We start from the raw sequence: 20,542 nt of genomic DNA, 5'->3' as shown, positions 1-20,542 counted from the left end.
GTTGAGTTCACTGGAGACTCGCTCTAAACGGATCATTTGAATCAGTGAGTAGAGTTCACTGGAGACTCGCTCTAAACGGATCATTTGAATCAGTGAGTTCAGTTCACTGGAGACTCGCTCTAAACGGATCATTTGAATCAGTGAGTTGAGTTCACTGGAGACTCGCTCTAAACGGATCATTTGAATCAGTGAGTTGAGTTCACTGGAGACTCGCTCTAAACGGATCATTTGAATCAGTGAGTTCAGTTCACTGGAGACTCGCTCTAAACGGATCATTTGAATCAGTGAGTTGAGTTCACTGGAGACTCGCTCTAAACGGATCATTTGAATCAGTGAGTTGAGTTCACTGGAGACTCGCTCTAAACGGATCATTTGAATCAGTGAGTTGAGTTCACTGGAGACTCGCTCTAAACGGATCATTTGAATCAGTGAGTTGAGTTCACTGGAGACTCGCTCTAAACGGATCATTTGAATCAGTGAGTTCAGTTCACTGGAGACTCGCTCTAAACGGATCATTTGAATCAGTGAGTTGAGTTCACTGGAGACTCGCTCTAAACGGATCATTTGAATCAGTGAGTTGAGTTCACTGGAGACTCGCTCTAAACGGATCATTTGAATCAGTGAGTTGAGTTCACTGGAGACTCGCTCTAAACGGATCATTTGAATCAGTGAGTTCAGTTCACTGGAGACTCGCTCTAAACGGATCATTTGAATCAGTGAGTTGAGTTCACTGGAGACTCGCTCTAAACGGATCATTTGAATCAGTGAGTTGAGTTCACTGGAGACTCGTTCTAAACGGATCATTTGAATGAGTGAGTTGAGTTCACTGGAGACTCGCTCTAAACGGATCATTTGAATCAGTGAGTTGAGTTCACTGGAGACTCGCTCTAAACGGATCATTTGAATCAGTGAGTTGAGTTCACTGGAGACTCGCTCTAAACGGATCATTTGAATCAGTGAGTTGAGTTCACTGGAGACTCGCTCTAAACGGATCATTTGAATCAGTGAGTTCAGTTCACTGGAGACTCGCTCTAAACGGATCATTTGAATCAGTGAGTTGAGTTCACTGGAGACTCGCTCTAAACGGATCATTTGAATCAGTGAGTTGAGTTCACTGGAGACTCGTTCTAAACGGATCATTTGAATGAGTGAGTTGAGTTCACTGGAGACTCGCTCTAAACGGATCATTTGAATCAGTGAGTTGCGACTCGAGAACAGCTGCAATCGGATCGTGAATGAATCGTTTGTTGCGATTTGCGAACCAATTTCACTGAAAAATTGGTTCATTGAAAAGAATATTATAATATTATAATCATTGAAAAGATAAGGAGTAACGATATGTTTTATGAAATGTAGTGAAGTAAAAAGTACGATCTTATGCTTTGGAATGTAACTTAGTGAAGTAAAAGTAAAAGTTACTCAAAATAAAACTACTCCAGTAAAGTACAGATACTTGAAAAATTTACTTAAGTACAGTAACGAAGAAGTTTTACTTCGTTATTGACCACCACTGGTCCTGGCTCTTTCAAGCTTTATAATGGCAGCAGGTGGGTTTTTTTGTTCAACAGTCCAAAAGAAGTCCAATAAAGCACATCCATCCATAATAAACAGTGCCACACATGTCTCTGGGAGGTGAATAAAGGCCTCCTGTAGCGAACAGATGTGTTTTTGGTAAGAAAAATATCCATATTTAAAACATTAGAAACAGTTTTCTCTAACTTCCGCTAACTGTCGTACACACAAGCAGTCCTGGATGGATGACATAAGACGTATGCATAGCGCATGAGCCGGTAAGAAGTGACAAACACGAAGCGCGGAGGAGAGAGCAATACAAAACGCTGGTCACAAATTAGATATACAAAACGAGGATTACTAAAGAAAAATTGCGGAGGTTTTCGATATAAGCCAAGAGGAGACTAAAGTAAGGAATCTTTGCTTCCTTTGCTCCTGTCACTAGACTAGTTTATCTCACCAGTGCATGCGCTACACATACTCCTACGTCATCTGCCCAGAAAGGCTTTTGCATACAACAGTTAGCGGAAGTTAGAGAAAACTGCTTCTAATGTATTATGGATATTTTATTACAAAAACGCTTCTTTTCGCTACAGGAGGCCATTTTGTGGCACTGTTTGTTATGGATTGAAGCGCTTTTATTGGACTTCTTTTTGGACTGTTAAACGAAAACACCTACCCACTGCCGTTACAAAGCTTGGAAGAGCCAGGACAATTTTGAAAGTAACTTCGATTGGATTCGTCTAAAATAAGAAAGTCATATAGACCTAGGATGCCTTGAGGGTGAGTAAATCATGGGCTAATTTTCATTTTTGGTTGAACTAACCCTTTAATTTTGAGGGATCTATCAACTTGCATTATAATGCACACGTATTATTTTTTTATTCCAATAAATATTCTGGAAAAGCAGTTTCTTCAAGAACGTACAAATAAAGCGAATTAACCTGTTTATCATTATGTTTACTTTATTTGTCGTTTCACTTTTAAAGAAGACTGGCATACTTTGAGGCTGGAGACTTTTATTAAACAAAAAGAAAGCAAGCAAAGAACATCATGTAAATTATTATTTAAATAACGATTGGAGGTTTTCTGTTCTGCATTATTATGTCAATAAGGAAACAACATTACTTTGTTCATTATTATTGCCATCACACAGTCAGATACATACAAATATTCTTTACAACACTCAAAGTGAAAAATTAGGTTTGACCTACAAATGCGCCCCCGAATCTGTTTGCTTACAAATAAATATCTGTATATATCTTCAAACATGGACCGTCTGTGTTACTAATTGCACATATAATGTCATTTTTTGTGTGACTTCCTGCAAAATATACACCATTGTTGCACAATGTATGTTCTTGTTGTGTGGTCAAAGGTTCACAACACAGAACTATATATCATGCAGAGTATTTACATACGTTGGTATCCTACCAAGGTGCCTTGAATGCTTGATAAATGTAAGATGCAATTAATTTAATATCATAAGGACTCATTAATCTGTTAGTCAAATTGCATTTCAAGGGCTAATCGCATATACTGACCATCTAACAAACATCTATCGACACAACCTTACCAGAGGATTACATGATTACATAAAACATTACATTTATTTCAAGCACCTTAGGTAAAGTGATACCCTCCTATATGTTCCAAACAGTGGTTATTTCTTATTCAGTTTTACAACAACAATCCATTATTTAATACGACTTTCTGTTTCTATGAAATCAGCTTAAACATATTGGATTGCAATGTGTACCGGGGCAGGGATGACCATCAGGCATTATCATATACTACGGCTGAATTATTATCAGGGTGATTTTGCGCCTCAATGTATTTGGAACATATTTAAAACAAATATATGTCTGAATAAAAGGGTATAAAGTCATTGGGACAAACAAAATCCAGCAACCATTCAATAAACCAGTTTTGAATCCAGTTACTGGCCTGTTTTCATGTACAAATACAAATAAATGAAGATACAGTATAAATTAAAATAAAAAAAAATAGTATAAATTTAAAGGAACAGTTTGCACAAAAATGATCATTTTGTCATTATTTACTCACCCTCACGTTGTTCCAAACCTGTATGAGTTTCTTTCTTCTGCTGAACATAATAAAATATATTTTAGTTAACGGTAGCCATTGACTTCCATAGTGTTTTTTCTGTGCTATGGAAGTCAATGGCTACCAGCAACTGTTTGTTTACCAACACTGTTCAAAATGTTTTCTTTTATGTTCCACAGAAGGAAGAAAACCATGCATTTTTGGAACTACAGGGTAAATGATGACAATTTGTTTCCATTTTTGCGTGAACTGTCTCTTTAAGCCAACGATAACGATGTCACCCAAAACTGAAAATTGTGTTATTTACTCACCCTCATTTTCTTCCAAACCCATATGGAACAAATCAACACTAAAAAGAACAAAAACATAACAACACCACAAAAGTAGTCCATACGACTCAATATTATATATATATACAATATTACAATTTTGAGTCTGGAATTAAAATGCATCACATTATGTTTTGCCATTACTGATGTCAACGATGGCTTTAGAACTCTTGGAATATAGAATACAAGTTTTTCATGGTACTTTTATTATGTTTTTGGTCTGTTTTTATACTTAGTTGTGGTCACTGAGCTATTGTAATAAAAGAACTAAATGAAGATTCTTGCAACATGCAGTTGGAACAAAATGAGGGTGAGTTTGCTGAATTTTCATTTTTTTTTAGGGTGAACTATTCCTTTAACAATCACTTCTGGGTATCTCATAAAAGTATCAGTGGATGAATATTGAAATGTGCATGTAGACTGGTACACTCAGAAAACAACCGCTGTATTGAAGAGAGTATTAGTCCTCCCAGACAAACACAGATTTGGGATAGTGCTTATACATTATGTCAAGGCGCACATTGCACCTCGTTCCCTGATGCTTCGACTTACAGCGGACACAGTGAGAAGGACCACTAGTGACTGAGACTCACCTGCAAACCATACCATTTCCCGTAAGCGTGCTTCAAACTATAAGCCCTACTGTAACAATTGGGAAAAAGACCCTTCCTTTTGGAAAGTGTTGTCTTATAAACCAGGAGATTACTAAAACCTCTCATATCTGATTGAGAGACAAAATATCTGGTATGGTTGCAGTCAAGAATGGGTATAAATAACCAAAAACTTTAGTAAATATATAAAGAAACTCTATTGTAAGTATCTTTTACTGATATAGGAACATATCATTCCCAGAACCTTGGAGACATAAGAGAATGCAATCTAAAACAACCTCAGACTCATTGTCCGCTAACTGTTCAAGACAGTTGTCCCCTGAAAAGGCCACATTTAATATGGGTGAAATAGAAAATTTGTGGAATTATTGGGCGCTAGTGGCCACCGTGTCCCGTTTGGCCAAGGCATCAGGGAAGAATCGCGGTTCATTTGGCCTTAATTTCAGTGTAGTCGCTGCCGTCACCATCAGCCCTCCTGAAGCCTCCCTCCCGGTGTCGTCCATGGAGAAACTCTAGGGCGGCGTAATTCAGCTCTTGCCTCTCCATGCCTGCCATCGGGCCAACAGATTGGTAATCACTGTCGTCTCCCTGTAAAAATTATTTAGGAAAATATTTAAGCATAATATTTGGAGGCAGAGCAGGAAAACGTTGGTCATGTCGAAATAAAAGTACTCAAAAAGCACTGTTAGCAATTAGCCGCTAAACAGAATGAGGTAGCCAGCGCATGAACTATTAGCTTCCAGGCAGCAGTGAACAGCATTGTTAAAACAGAAATAAATCTAAATTATTTTTGTAGTAACTGAATTTTTTTCTCAAAATATTTTGCTTTTATTGTTGTCTAATGCTAGTTTATTTCACCTCCACCCATTCATTTACATGCTCATCTTAAATTTCAGCCTTACCGTGCCTTCCTCTAGGATGGAGTTAAACTTTGAGCCCAGGAGCTCAGTCTTAAGCTATGTTAGGGGAAGAAAAAGAGACAGAGAATGCATAGAAAGCAATGAAAGAGGAGAGAATTGAGGTCAGGAAATGCTCTAAGCATAGGCCTACACTGGAACTCTCAGCTGTGACGTACCATCCACACTTGGCTTTGTGACAGTAGCTATATTCAAAAAAACATATGCAATTTGTTTTGCCATAGACTATGCAGATGACCTACTGTAATACATTTAATACATATACTGCCAAAATTTGCATATACAAAAGAGGACACTGTATCCTACAATGCAAAACGTTTCACTTAGCCTTCCATTACTAGTGTAATTATTAAAGTGGAGGTTTTCAGCCATCTCTTTATTAATTAAATTTTTGATTGGACTTCCAAGACATTTATCGACAAAATTTGATGAAGAATCAGAATTTGATGATAATTGGATATTTCCAGCATGCAAATGTCACAACAATGTAGCAAACTACTGTTTGTTAAGTTGTGAAATAGTGCCTCTTCTTGCACTTACTATTTAAAAAAAAATAGTAGCATTAAGTGTATATTGTGCAATATTAAGTGAACAGCGAGCTAGCATACCATTCTGATCATAGCAGATGACTTTTTCAGGTCTGTGAACGGCAATGTTTCCCTCTTTGAATCATTTTCTAAAAATTATATATATGAGCAATTATTTTTCATATGTGGTTCCTGATTGTTTTAATACTAAGGCTAAGTGTGGAAAGCTAATTACAACTAGAGAAGAGCCAGTATATAATATAATTTGCCACAAATATGCATGAAAAAGACCACAGAATGTTGATTATTTTATTATATGGTGTGCATATATTTTTTATTTTGCATTATCACTGTGTGTGCAAGTACTGTATATACTGTGTAGGTGATTTATTCATTATTGTAATATCTCACCACTTTTTTCCTGAGACTCTGTTTGTCCTTCTTGACTGCGCTGTAGAACATTGAGGGATTCTCCACTTTAGATCCCACGTCCTGCCCAGGGTTACCATTCTCTCTGGGGGGTGGAGTCAGAGAATCAGACTCTGTCTCACACTCAACCATGCTGTGAACTAACTGGCTTGCGGCAACACTTTAAAGGGATAGTTGATCCAAAAATCAAACTTCTGTCATTTTTTTACTCATCCTCATGACATTGCAAACCTGTATGACTGACTTTCTTCCGTGGAACACAAACCAAGACATTTTGTAGAATGTCTTAGCTGCTCTATTCCATGCAATTCTTTTGAGTCTAAGCTGCTCTTTTCCATCCAATGAATGGAGACTGGGGTCGACCTTCAAAAAATGATATGCTTGAACTGATTTGAATGATTATTGGTCACAAGACATGCAAAAACCAATGAATATTTTTGTGAAGTATTTTTAATTTACTTTTTTTTTTGTGAGCATTTTTATGTAATATATTTTTTTCTCTTTCAGTGGTTGAAAGACCTTGTTCTTTTACATTGTATGGAAAAGAACTGCTTGGACATTCAGCAAAATATTTTTGCTTGTGTTCCTTCAGAAGAACGAAAACCTTATGGTGAGTAAAAGACAGAATTGAAATTTTTAGGCCAACTATTCCTTTAAGCCTGGGCATCCATTTTAACACAAGGGGATCATTGCAACCCCTTAAATAAAACTGGCATTGTGCCACAGTGTCAAGTTTGGCAGTGTTTTGTTTTTATTTTCAATGGGACGTTTTATTTTTTCTTGCAAAATGAGAAAGGAGCAGGGTGTTTGCTGCAGAGCTCAGTGGTTTTGAGGCTGAAAAGCAATGGCATGGGGCAATTGAACCTGCAATAGATTTGTTAGTCTGCAGTTTCATGCACAATGTGGCATGTTTACCAAGCAATCAAATTGGATCATCTGTGAGTGGGTTATGGCTTGAAAACCAAATGCCAAAAAAAAAAAATCCAAAACAAAACTGAACATGGATGACTAGGCTTGGGTGTTTTGATACCTACAAACCCCAGTCCCAACCCACAAACTCCACCTAAATGTTCTTCTCCCAGTCTTTCTGGTGAAGGATACTCACTTTTTATTATTCTGACCCACGTATCTCACAGCTGCAATGATGAAGGCGATGACTGCCACACCTCCGATAGTCCCCACTATGACGGCCATCATGAACTTTTCTGAAAGAGTGTGTAGAGTTCACTGATGATACATCAAAATCGCATTAACAGTTGCACATGTGGTTTGAAAGAAGGTCTACTTACTCTCCTGCTGCAGTTCCAAGCGGATGTTCTCGGAGCCGTACATGTTGCTGATGCTGCAGTGAACATGGACAGCAGTATCACCATTGTTCCCCCTTTCACCCTTGTCCTGGAGCTTGATGATGCCTGTGGACGTGTACCCATCTGAGTATGTGCGGTAGTTAAACAGGCTGTTGGAGTCGTTGATGGTGATGTTGAGGTCAGGCAGGTAGAATTCAATCACAGGCTCAGGGTTTCCCGATGCAATGCACACACACTGAACGCCCTCACGGACTATAGTGCACTTAGAGTCGTCAAGGAGGACGGGGGCAACTGGGAAAATTGAGCAGAAATATTCAAAAGGCATATCTATCAATATTTTCACACTACTACATCTCAAGTCTGTTGCAAGAAACTCAAACTATTTTTTGAGGAGCATTTGAACTCGACCTGGACTTGGACTTGAGTCCCAGTCTGGACTTGTCCAGACTTGAGTACTACAGTTCCTGGAGGGCCACTGTCCTGCAGAGTTTGCTGCCAAACATAATTAAACACACCTAAACCAGCTAATCAAGGTCTTCAGGATTACTAGAAACTTCCAGGCAGGTGTTTTGGAGCTGGTTGGAGCTACACCCTGCAAGGACAGTGGAGTTTGACACATGTGATCTGTGCTCATCTTGCCAACTTAAAGGGATAGTTCACCCAAAAATGAAAATTCTGTCATTAATTACTCAGTAATTGTAATTAATGTCGTTCCAAACCCATAAAACATTCATTTATCATCAGAACACAAATTAAGATATTTTTTGATGAAGAAAAAGCTGAGAGCTTTCTGACCCTGCATAGACAGCAAGGGTACTACTATGTTCAAGGCCCAGAAAGGTAGTAAGGACATCGTTAAAAAAAAAATGTTAAAAAGTGACATCTGTGGTTCAACCTTAATTTTATGAAGCTACAAGAATAGTTTTTGTGCATGAAGAAAACAAAAATAACAACTTCATTCAACAGTTTCTTCTCTTCTGTGTCAGTCCGTTTACATGCGTTCACGAGAGTAAAATGACGCATGCCTGTGGTGCTGAATGAAGTCATTATTTTTATTTTCTTTGCACACAAAAAGTATTTTCGTAGTTTTATAAAATTAAAGTTGAACCACAGATATCACATGGACTATTATATCAATGTCCTTACTACCTTTCTGGACCTTGAATGTGGTAGTTGCGCTGCTGTCTATGCAGCGTCAGAAAGCTCTTGGATTTCATAAAATATCTTAATTTGTGTGTAAAAGGTTTTGAAGTTTTGGAATGGCATGAGGGTGAGTAATTAATGACAAAATTTTAATTTGTGGGTGAACTATCCCTTTAAGGCTTCACACAGGTTGAACACAAGCCAAAACCAACTTTTCTTTGGAGAAAATGTCTTCATTTACTGTCCCTAAGCATAATCACAATCTACTGGCTCAGTATCTCAACTGATCAGTCTTTTCCAGTGACTTACATTCTACCGTAATGTTAAGTGAGTTGCTGGCCCGTCCGTGTTCATTCTCAGCTAGACAGCGGTAGATTCCGTGGGCCTGCGGTGTGATCTTGGGCAGCTCAAGCACAGATCCCTCCTCTGCTGTGATGGTGCCCACCAGTTCCCCATCCTTCAGCCAGGTCAACGTGGGCATTGGGTTTCCTTTGCTGATGCACTGTAGAGAAACTGACGATCCTTCCAACAACGTTAGAGATGCATTCATCCATGGCTCCCGGGGTGGATCTTCCAGTTTGACAGGAAATCAAGAAGAATGTGGAAATGCAGAATGTTCAGATGGATAATGGAATTCTACCATATCGCTTATGCTGCCATACAACATATTTGCACAACACTGAATCAAAAAATGCAAAAACAATATCCAATGGCTGCTTCCAAAAACACCCCCATTCCCTAAAGAATTGCTTACAGTAGTGTTAAACGGTTTATATTGCAATACACAAGAGTGCATGAACTTTTACTTACAATTTACTGCCAGATACATGGATGTGTTCATGCTGCCGTAGCCATTGTCACCAACGCAGGTATAGACACCTTCCTCCTCTGGGGTCAGGTTGTCCAGAGGCAGCGAAGAGTTTGAGGCAACTTCTGACATCAGCTCTTTTTCTCCAAAATACCAGGTTATTGTGGGGGCTGGATTACTGTCCACATCACAGTGCAGGACCACCGAGCTTCCCTCCATTACCTCTTGAGACACATTTACCCACACAGTTCGAGGGCCGACTACAGATAAGAGTACATACAAGTCATACAACAAGTCAGTACATATTATCTCTATGATTAATATGCAGTTATAAAATAGTGATTTGGTGGAACTCACACTTGACGTCCAGTGAAATGAGGCGTTCATAAAAAAAGGTGGTGTTTTCGTAATGAACCCGGCAGCCCAGCAGCTGGCCATTGTGCATGGGTTTGGGTGTGAAGGTGAGGGTGCTAGACAGTACTGCGGTGTTGCTGTCCTCAACATTGTCAGGGGTGAAAACAGGGTCGGGCAGGTAGTCTGTGTACATCCAGTGGATCTGTGGACTCATGTCTGGACAATTGTCTGGGACATAACAGGTCAAGTCCAGGCTTTGGTCACTAACAATCTCCTCTGGAACATCAATGTTGGGCTGATCTAGAAGAGGAAGAGATATTTAAAGTCAATATTAAGTCAAAACAGACCATTTTTACATTTTAATATGCGGTTTTGGTTTTAATGTGCATTTTTCATCAAGCAAAATAGCTATTTATTCATTGCTTTAACAAATTTGCATTCAGGTCTGGCTCCATTCTTCTACAGAACACCTTTCCACAATCCAAAGTCCCGCCCTACATATTAAATATGCGGTTTGATCCAGAAATACATCTTAACTATGAAAGTAAATTGATTGTGGTTGAAATGTTGACTTCAAATGCTAGACCAAATGTGTTTCATGTTGACTTCATATGCTAGACCAACAATGTTTTAGTAACCACACTGCAAAGAACTATTTAGTCATTTACTCACCCTCATGTCGTTCTAAACCTTTCTGAATTTCTTTCTTCTGTGGAACACAAAATTATATTCTGAACATTTTTCTTCTTTTAAGTTCCACAGATGAAAGACTATCATACAGTTTTAGAATAACGTGAGGGTAAGTAAATGATGACAACGGTTTCATTTTTGTTTGCAGTTTTTTTTAAGATTTTAAATATTATTACTTGGAGACACATCAAAAACGAATAATTAAAAAATGGCCTTACCCAACACCTGTAGTTTTGTGAAGTCAGGATAAGTGTAGATATTTGCGCCACCTAGGTCTGCTCTGAAGTAATACCTTCCAGAATGTTCTACGCCAACATTATTTATCAGCAGAGTACAGTTTTTTTGTGTTAAGTCACCGAGGAGCTTGCTCCGTCCCTTGTAACTTTCATGAACAATATCTGTGCGTGACTTATACACCACTGGGGGGAAAAGCTGGGGGTAGGGGTGGCCGAAATACCAGATCCCATGGACCCCTCTGTAAGGCCTGATGCCGGAGGGGTATGTGAATGAACAGGGTATAACCACACAGGAGTTTGTCATGGCTGAAATATCTCTCGGCATCCATACATTCCACTGGGCACTTACATCTTTTCAGAGAAAGCGAGAAAAGTGCAGGAAATTTAGTTAATAAAATAACACCATGTCTCTTGGAAGTGTACTATAGTGATATCATGTTTTTGAACATGTACCATGGTATCTTTAGCAGCTTTAACCAAAGAAACCATAGAAACAGCAAGTTTGATTTAGAAGAAGTTGTTACCTTTCAGAATAAGCAGCAGAGGCAACAGCAGCAGCTCCAAGCCCTTCATGGTCTCAGTTTAACTCTGGACCATAGACCTCTGTTACAAAACCAGCACATGCATCATCAGCGAGACAAACAGACTCTACTAACACAATTGTGCTTGTTATTTTCTTAAGAGATGGGGAGAGGTTGAAATGTGCAGAATTCCAATAATGGGAATAAAAAACAACAACAACAATAGTACAACAACTGTTTAAGCAGAACATAATTTTTCATTCTTTTTATTTTATTTTATGGTCAAAAGTGACCTGGACATGTTTCTGATTCACCTAAATCCTGTATTTTATATCTATATCTTTTGATAAATGTCTTATGCTGCTTCTCATATATACTATGAATTATCTAACAGTTTTGGACACTTCTAAAATGTATATCCCCCGGTTTCACAAACAAGGCTTAAGCCTAGTCCTAGACTAAAATTTAAGTCTGAGGTGTTTCAACTGAAAGAAACTTGCCCTGACTGATCTTAAAATATATCAGTGCCTTTGTTTTGTCTTTAGATGCACACCAGTAAAAACTACTTAAATGTCCTCATTAAACTATGGCCTAATCCTGGCTTAGTCTAAGACCTGTCTGTGAAACCGGGCCTGTTTGTATTTGTTTTAGGCAATACCTTGAACTCCTGGCAGAGTGTGCTTAACCAACTTTAATTCCCTCTCCAATGGTAAACAAGCCGCTGCTGTTCTTCCCTCACAAACAAGGGGGCGTTCTCTCACAGCACATCAACTCAGCTTCTCTTCTGATGTGTCTTAAAACAACAACAAAGAAATGACATCAGTATGAAGAAGCAACATTAGCTCTCTTAACCCACACAGACACACTTTCTCTGACAGACTCACGCACGCCGTACAGGGCCGCAGTGTGTGGGAGAGGAGAATTGCTCATTATGAGTGTACGACGTCAACCCTTGCGTGTTTGGCGCGCATACAGAAAGCACTGTTCATGATATGACACATCATCCAAAGCACATTCATCCACGCTCACACAGCGTCACCCAGCTGCCTCTGTTAACTTTATTCACGCGCTCGTCAGTGGTGTGTGTGCTTCACAAACACGCACGGGCATCTCCTGAAGACTTCAGAGCAGACGGGGACTACAGATGGTGGCTGAAAAATGGATTGTTCTTGAAATCTCAAAGATTATTATATTAGAAAGATTCCCCTGATAGCTCACGTGTTTGACGCAGTTATTGAACCAATGAACTTCATGAGATGACAGAGGACTGTTACATCAAGCTTTTATAGGTACACTTTCAGGTCTTAATATACAAAACAGTAAAGATTGTCGAAAAGTGCCCCACACAGCTCTAGTTTAAATTTACAGTGTATTTCTAGATACAGGTAGCAGTTTACTTTAATCAAATAATAATTCTATGTGGTGGCAAACAGTCTGCTTCTTATTTCTTATGAATAAAATATATTATTTCCGTAGGACTACTATTACTGCAATGTACCACACAATACAAGTCCACATCAAGCTATGACCAGATTTATGTCACCATAGAAATACATTCCGTTATCATTTTCACACCCTCATGTTAAAAATAAATAAATAAAATCAATGCAATGTTTTGGACCCCATTGACTTTCATTGCAAATTTGTTTTCACAGAAAAAAATAAAGTCAAATGGAACAGCATGAGGGTAAATTATGAAAAAATATTCATATTTTGGCTGAACTATTCTTGTAAATAACTCTTTTTTTTATTTACCAAAATGCAACCAGTTCATTAAAAGTAAATGAATTCATAATAGGCCTGAATAATGTTCAAGACTAGTCACCATAATGGTGATTTAAAACAAAAACAACTACTTACTAAAAATTATTATCTAATGCAATATGATTTTTTGTTATGACAGAAACAAATACGGTAAAACAATAATCTGCAATAAAAATGCTCTCACAACCAGGCTTCATTTTCTGTATGTAAAATATATTGTCTTTTTGTATATATAAATATAGTCACATATAAATATAGATTCTTTTTTTCAGAAATATTTCACACACACTCAAATAAAACCACAGTATTTTCTTATAATGACTGTTGAATGCTATTAATCCTGGCAATATTTTACAGTGCATATTGCAACAATTGAAGCCTTCCGGAAATCGCTCATTAAACAAACATCCCAAGCAGCCTTTTTATTCTTGTTAATCATAACTGAATAATTATAATGACACCAGCTGTTCCAGAAAAACAGAACTAATTTATATGCCCATCACACAAGATTTAAGAGGCAGCAAACTGCTGTTGCTTGGAACTGAAACCCCTGGCAGCACGCGTTAAAAAGGATGAAGCAATTCCCAAGCCAAACAAACAGACCATTCATGCCCCACAAACAAGCCTTGAACCATCCAGGACACTTGCCTCATACCAGATCCAGATTCCACTCTTGGGCTCTTCTGAAGGGGAAGGACTGGTCTCTCGGCTCCTGGTTCTGGTTCTTCAAAGTCCTCCTGTTCTTCCTCCTTCCTCAGAGGTGCGGGAATGGGGGAAAAAGACAAAGAGGGAGGGAGACGGAGATAGACAGATAGGGAGAGGAGAGGATGGAGACTTTTAGCTATAAACTGGGCAAATGTGTGCCGTGGGCAGCCTTGAATATGCAGACATTTCCCTCGGTGCATTCTTCTTCTCTAGCCCACATCGTACATTCCTCTCCATGACATCTCTCCTTTCTACCCTGGTCAAACCCTCTCATTCCAGCCTGTAACACTGTTCCTCGTGGTTTTTAGGTATATATCTGCTAGGGGTCAGATGATACCGTTGTGAATGAGTTTGGACTGGTTTTGAGCTCCATGTAGGCTATATCTCGTAAATCGACTGGAATTCATCTTCGCATGACTCACCTTGTGAGCTAAATCTGTGAAATATATATAATTTTTTCGCCATTGTGGTTCACTCTACATGAAAACATAATGAACCCTATTTATTTCTTAATGCACATTCCTTGTCTTATTGTGAATGATTTATCACTGCATGTTATTCCAAATGAAAAAAAATGTAAGTCTGTAAACTTTCATCAAATGTAGCGTTTTAGCAACATTCAGTCACTCTTTTGTTCAGCAAGGACACATCAATCGACCAAAAATGACCAGTAAAAACATTAATAATGTTACAAAACAAACAAAAACTTATACTTCTTTGTACTTCTTCAAAAAATATATGGGGGCATAATTGTTTTCAACAAATAGAAATGTGTTTTGAGCATCCAAATCAGCATAATATAATGCTTTCTGAAATGTGGCACGGAAGACTGGGTAATGATGCTGAAAATTCAGCTTTGCCATCACAGAAATAAATTACATTTTAAATTATATTCAAATATAAAATATTTTAAATTTTAATAATATTTCAATTCAATTTTTTACAGTTTTTACTTGATTAAATAAATGCAGGCTTGTGGAGCATGAGAGATTTGTTAAAAAAATGTAAAAAAAAAAAAAAAAAACAGTGGATGTCTTTGGGATTTTTTTGGCCATTTTATTTTCTTTTAAGTTTTTAGCAATATTTTGTATATCAATATTATTTACTCTAAATCAAAATACTCTATATAATGGACAGTTGCCACAGGGACTCCCATAGTTGATAAAGAGGGACGTGTGGAACGAATGCACAACAGTGAGCCTGTGTAACATCAAGACGTACGACATGCCACAGCACCCCACACACACACGCCACAACACACACTGTAAAGCGTCACCTTCCCATTAACACACACACACACACACACACACATGAATAGCATAGCACATTGCCAACACACTTAAATTGCAATGTGTGCCTTACATCAGTAAAGCTGCTAAATGACCTTTCTATGCTACTGCATCCCTCTCTCAATGAAAAGTTTGTTTGTGTAGTGAAATCTGTCTAATATTAAACAGCAGTTTGTTTATCCCAAACCATGTGGTATTGGAACCATGGTGTACTGTCTCGTACTACAAATGGTCTGCTTAAAAGATAAGTGGGTGTTGGAAACAGCTATTGGCCAGTGCAGCTAAAGACAACTATAAAAAAAGAAAATATTTTTTTTTGGTATTTTTCACCATTTAGTATGACTATATAACAACACATTACTACTACTACTACTATATTATTATTATTATTATTATGTATTTATTTATTTAAAAATGATTTAATTATAAAAAATAAAACAAATCAATAAAAAAATATTACTATTCTAATGTAAAATAAAAAAAATATTTAAATAATAATAATAATAATTATTATTATTAAAATAATAATATAAATGTTTAATCATTTAAATCATAAAAATTAAACAAATCATTGAAGCAATATATTACCATTGTAATGTATTTAATAACAATAATAATATTCAAATTATATTATACAATTCGCTGATTGTTTACTTCTCAACCAAAAGTGTCCAAATCAGACCGGTTACAGAAGCGTAAGTAAGTAATATCCATCAGGTCATGTGATCTTAAATGGCTGCCCCCATGAGGCAACCCACTCTATGTCAAATATGAAAATTTTTACTGCACCACTGATAGGATATTTATTGGAGTCTTTATCCAATCATTTAAAACATGATTTTAAAGATTTTCTGCACTTGTTTATGTATAATTGAGGTAATAAACATAATTAAGAGTAATTAACTGATGCATTTTAAATGAAGGAAAATAAAATGACTGACTGCAGCTTTAAACATCACTCAAGTCTTTTTCCGGCACTGTATAAATGTACATCTTGCGCTATAGATCTCTTCAGAACAGGTCTGTTCACAGCATGCTTTGCTGTCAGCCTGCGACGCGCCCTGCGTCCATAAGCCTGGGCACCCTCTAAATTTACCAGAGGAGCAGATGGTGGTCAAAACACGACTGCTGGCCCTCCCACACTGTTTGCTGTATAAGAGAATATTCATGTTTATGAATGTACACTTAGTAGGGTATATTCTCAGTAGTTTGCATAATTTCGGTGGGAGGGATTACAAATGCCTGTGAGTCAAAACACACAACATACTAAGATAAAACTATCAGTTTCATCACCAGGAGATCATTTCAGTATGGAGTAACAACTCTAGGATAATTAATAAAGCCCACATGTCATCAAACCTCAGAACAGAGTTCACACAGCTCGTAGATTAGCAAGGCAATAATGCATAAATGACTAAAGTATGAAGCAATCCATCGATGAGTCAGATTGTAAACGTCACTCAGATTCGGATGTGTGTAAAATTTCATGAAGCAGCCCACCCACAGCCAGGACCACAAGAACGCTGCCAGGACGGGGGATGCTAATTGTCAAAATGTCCACTGCTTGCAACAATATCCTGTTGCGTTATTAGGTTTATATATATATATATATATATATATATATATATATATATATACATAAATCAGTCAGAAGTGCTGCCGTCCACAAAATAAAAAAATGGGAAGACTCTCTATTGAAGTTTATGAAATGCATATTTTTATTGTTTGTTTTTTATATTTTTGAATGTTATGTGTGTGTTTATACATACTGTACACAAAGATACAAATACACACACATATATGTGTGTATATATATATATATATATATATATATATATATATATATATATATATATATGTTTGTATATATATTATAATTGACATTATAATTTTTTATATTTTTATTTATTTATTAATACATATTTGTGTGTGTGTGTGTGTGTGTGCCTGTACACACACACACACACATTTATTTACCAGTCTGTTCAATCACAAGCTACAAATGTTATTTGTATATATATTTATATATAAATACGGTAGTCAACATACAAACACAATTGTCAAAATGTCCACTGCTTGCAACAATATCCTGTTGCGTTATTAGGTTATATATATATATATATATATATATATATATATATATATATATACATAAATCAGTCAGAAGTGCTGCCGTCCACAAAATAAAAAAATGGGAAGACTCTCTATTGAAGTTTATGAAATGCATATTTTTATTGTTTGTTTTTTATATTTTTGAATGTTATGTGTGTGTTTATACATACTGTACACAAAGATACAAATACACACACATATATGTGTGTATATATATATATATATATATATATATATATATATATATATATATGTTTGTATATATATTATAATTGACATTATAATTTTTTATATTTTTATTTATTTATTAATACATATTTGTGTGTGTGTGTGTGTGTGTGCCTGTACACACACACACACACACACATTTATTTACCAGTCTGTTCAATCACAAGCTACAAATGTTATTTGTATATATATTTATATATAAATACGGTAGTCAACATACAAACACACACACACATACAGTGTGACTATATATATACACACACACACACATTTTTTGAATAAAAAAATATTTTTAATTTATAAATGTATATCTATGTATATTATCTGTGTGTGTATAGTATAGTTTTATATATTAAATAATTTGTATATATTTTAGATTATATATTGTATATCTACAATAAAAATAATTAATAATAATAATTAATAATCTGCTAAATGATTAAATGTAAAAGTAAAAATAAATAATAATAAAATAATGACATTTTTAATTTTCTATTACATGAAATAAGTAAAAAAAATATATATAATAAAAATGATTAAAGTAAATAAAACTGAATGTGATAGAAGATCTACACTTGTATATATGAACATACTGTAACAATTGTGCTTTCTAGATAAATATTCTACAGCCATAGGGGCAGATGGCAGTCTCAGTAGTCTACCTTCACCACATAGCTGCTTCCTGTCCACAATTCAGACCGTGAAGACAGAGGCCCAGGTCCAATTTAGCAGGCTAGGCCGTCCCACTCTCTTTGGGGAGAATCCATGCTAATCCACTGAAGTTACTCCTCAGTTTTTGATTCCCAGTGCCAAATTTTACATGCATGTCATGCAGCATTGTAACACTTCATTTACAAAAAATCTAAAAATATATTTCAACCCAGAGAATCTCTAGAAGCATCTAGAAGATAGAGAGCATTTAAGATTCTATAAAATAGATTAATAAAGTTTTTCCTTGGTTATGGAGCGAGAAACAATACAATAGGCTTTTTTATTAACATGCAATGGGAGCATCATGAGCTTGACATTGTCATTATTTCATCATTTCGGGCATCTTTGGCATCAAAATGTTCCAAAACCCCTGCTCTATACATTACACCATATAAATGCAACAACCCTGATAACAACTTCAAAATGAACCAAAATTCAACTCTGTTAAAATTTTCAGCACCAATGAATATAAACAAAAGCTGTTGTTCCATAGCAAAGTATGTTTATGAGTAATCCAGAACAGATCCAACATCACGCCACTCTGCTGCTAACCTAAAGTGGGATGTGATGAAGCCGTACTACGTCGTTCAAGTGAGTGATTGAGGTGTTTGGCAGGAAAATGTTGGCACAGGATGACACATAACCATGCATGACTGAACCATCATTCCCTCCCCTTCTGTACCTGAGCAGCTCTCAATTTACATCACATTTCTATGTTCTTCTCATGACAATCTTTGAATTATTCTGAGTACATACACAGCAGTACATACACAGCCACAATCAGCCTTGATTTACTTCTCTATTTTCGTTATTTATATCCAATATACTCTTATATAACTTATCTGTGCAGCAAAACACATTTGAAATACCCCAAAAACCCATACAGTAACATTTATCATAATTGATAACGAAACAAAATCACCTAAAACGGTCTAAAATGCAATTAGACTCACCAGTCAAAAGGTTCCAGACCTTCTCGGCTCAAATGAAGCATTAATCAGCAGAGAAAAAGCGTAGCATGACAAACACTCACAATGACACGCACGCATACGGATGGGATGGAGGCCCCTCTTGCTACCTTCTGTACCAAGCTCCAGGCAGGGCAGGCTGGACGGGGTGGGGGTTTGTTTCTCTCCTCCGTTCTATATGAAAATGTCAGAGGCTCAGAGCGGGGAGCATTGTTCCAGCCACTCAGGCAATTCATAAACGGACACCCACTCTGCTCAACCTACAATGAACTGCACTGTTCCTCCTGGCTGAGAGCACATGGATGTGGCAGCGTTCATAGCATAGGTCAATGCAACTGAGAATGAAGATGCCCCCACACTCTAGCATGCATCATTTACAATGGATGACATGAGAGGAATGCAAGCATTTACATTGGAGCGCTGCTTGGAGAGTGTTCCTGTGACAGAAAGTGGTTCTTTGAAACACATTGTTAATCAAAGAGCTATTAAAATAAAGGTTCTTTATTGGCATCCATGGTTTCATGAAGAACCCTCAACATCCATGAACCTCTCCATTCCACAAATGGTTCTTCACATAAAAAAAACAAAGGTTCTTTGGGATATAAAATTGGTTCTTCTATGGCATCACTGCATCTTTATGATAGACTGTATCTTTATTTTTAAGAGTGTTTAACTGATAAGCCTAATGTTATAGAAGATCATGACTTTATCATAGTTTAGGTTCTTGATTGACATTTATGGTTCAATGAGGAACCTTTAACATCCATGGAATACTTCCACTGCACAAAGGGTTCAGACTATTAACATGTTCTTCACACTAAAAAAAAATTGATCTTTTTAAGAACTGTTTACTGAAATAATTTTTAGGGAACCCAAAATGGTTCTTCTATGGCATTGCAGCTAAAAACCCCTTTCGGAAACTTGATTTTTTTTTTTTTTTTTGGAAAAGAGAACCCAGAAACCAATATGTTGATCTTAAGAATATTTAAAAGCTCTAATAAACCTTGAAAACATTTTAAAGAACTTTTAAATGTAACCGCAAGAACATTCCATCTTTAAAACACCATACAAGGAATAAATGGCTCCTAACAAAAAGTGGGGCCTTCAGAGAACCTTTAAAGATAGTTCTTTGAATGTTCTTGAGATCGCATTTTAAGTTCTTCTAATCAACATACTGGCTAAGATCTTGAAAGCACCAGTGCATAGATGGTTTTTCAAAAGAAAGAGAAAATTGAATCTGGCGTCCACAAACTTTTTGGTTCTAACAGGAATCTCAATTTTTAGAAGCTACTACAATGCTAGAAAACTAACCAC

The 20,542-nt window shown here is 36.7% G+C and overlaps 1 protein-coding gene across 2 annotated transcripts; it reads right to left on the bottom strand.

Annotated features, from left to right (window-relative positions):
- Positions 1-4,945: 4,945 nt before the first annotated feature.
- LOC306853780 (myelin-associated glycoprotein-like) lies at positions 4,946-11,503 on the bottom strand (the record flags this gene model as incomplete). 2 transcript variants are annotated; one of them, XM_079391427.1, is made up of 10 exons in its annotated part: positions 4,946-5,107; positions 5,422-5,475; positions 6,375-6,477; positions 7,498-7,597; positions 7,682-7,990; positions 9,152-9,412; positions 9,653-9,910; positions 10,008-10,304; positions 10,913-11,281; positions 11,455-11,503. In XM_079391427.1, 10 exons carry the CDS (start codon positions 11,501-11,503, stop codon positions 4,946-4,948), a joined length of 1,962 nt encoding a protein of 653 aa, XP_079247553.1. The 2 variants fall into 2 exon arrangements, with proteins under 2 accessions (XP_079247553.1, XP_079247554.1); XM_079391428.1 differs by lacking the exon at positions 5,422-5,475.
- Between the last annotated feature and the right edge of the window lie 9,039 nt (positions 11,504-20,542).

This window comes from Barbus barbus (genome assembly GCF_936440315.1).
Source record: "Barbus barbus genome assembly, chromosome: 34".
Classification (NCBI taxonomy): Eukaryota; Metazoa; Chordata; class Actinopteri; order Cypriniformes; family Cyprinidae; genus Barbus; species Barbus barbus.
This window is presented reverse-complemented; position numbering and strand designations above follow the sequence as displayed.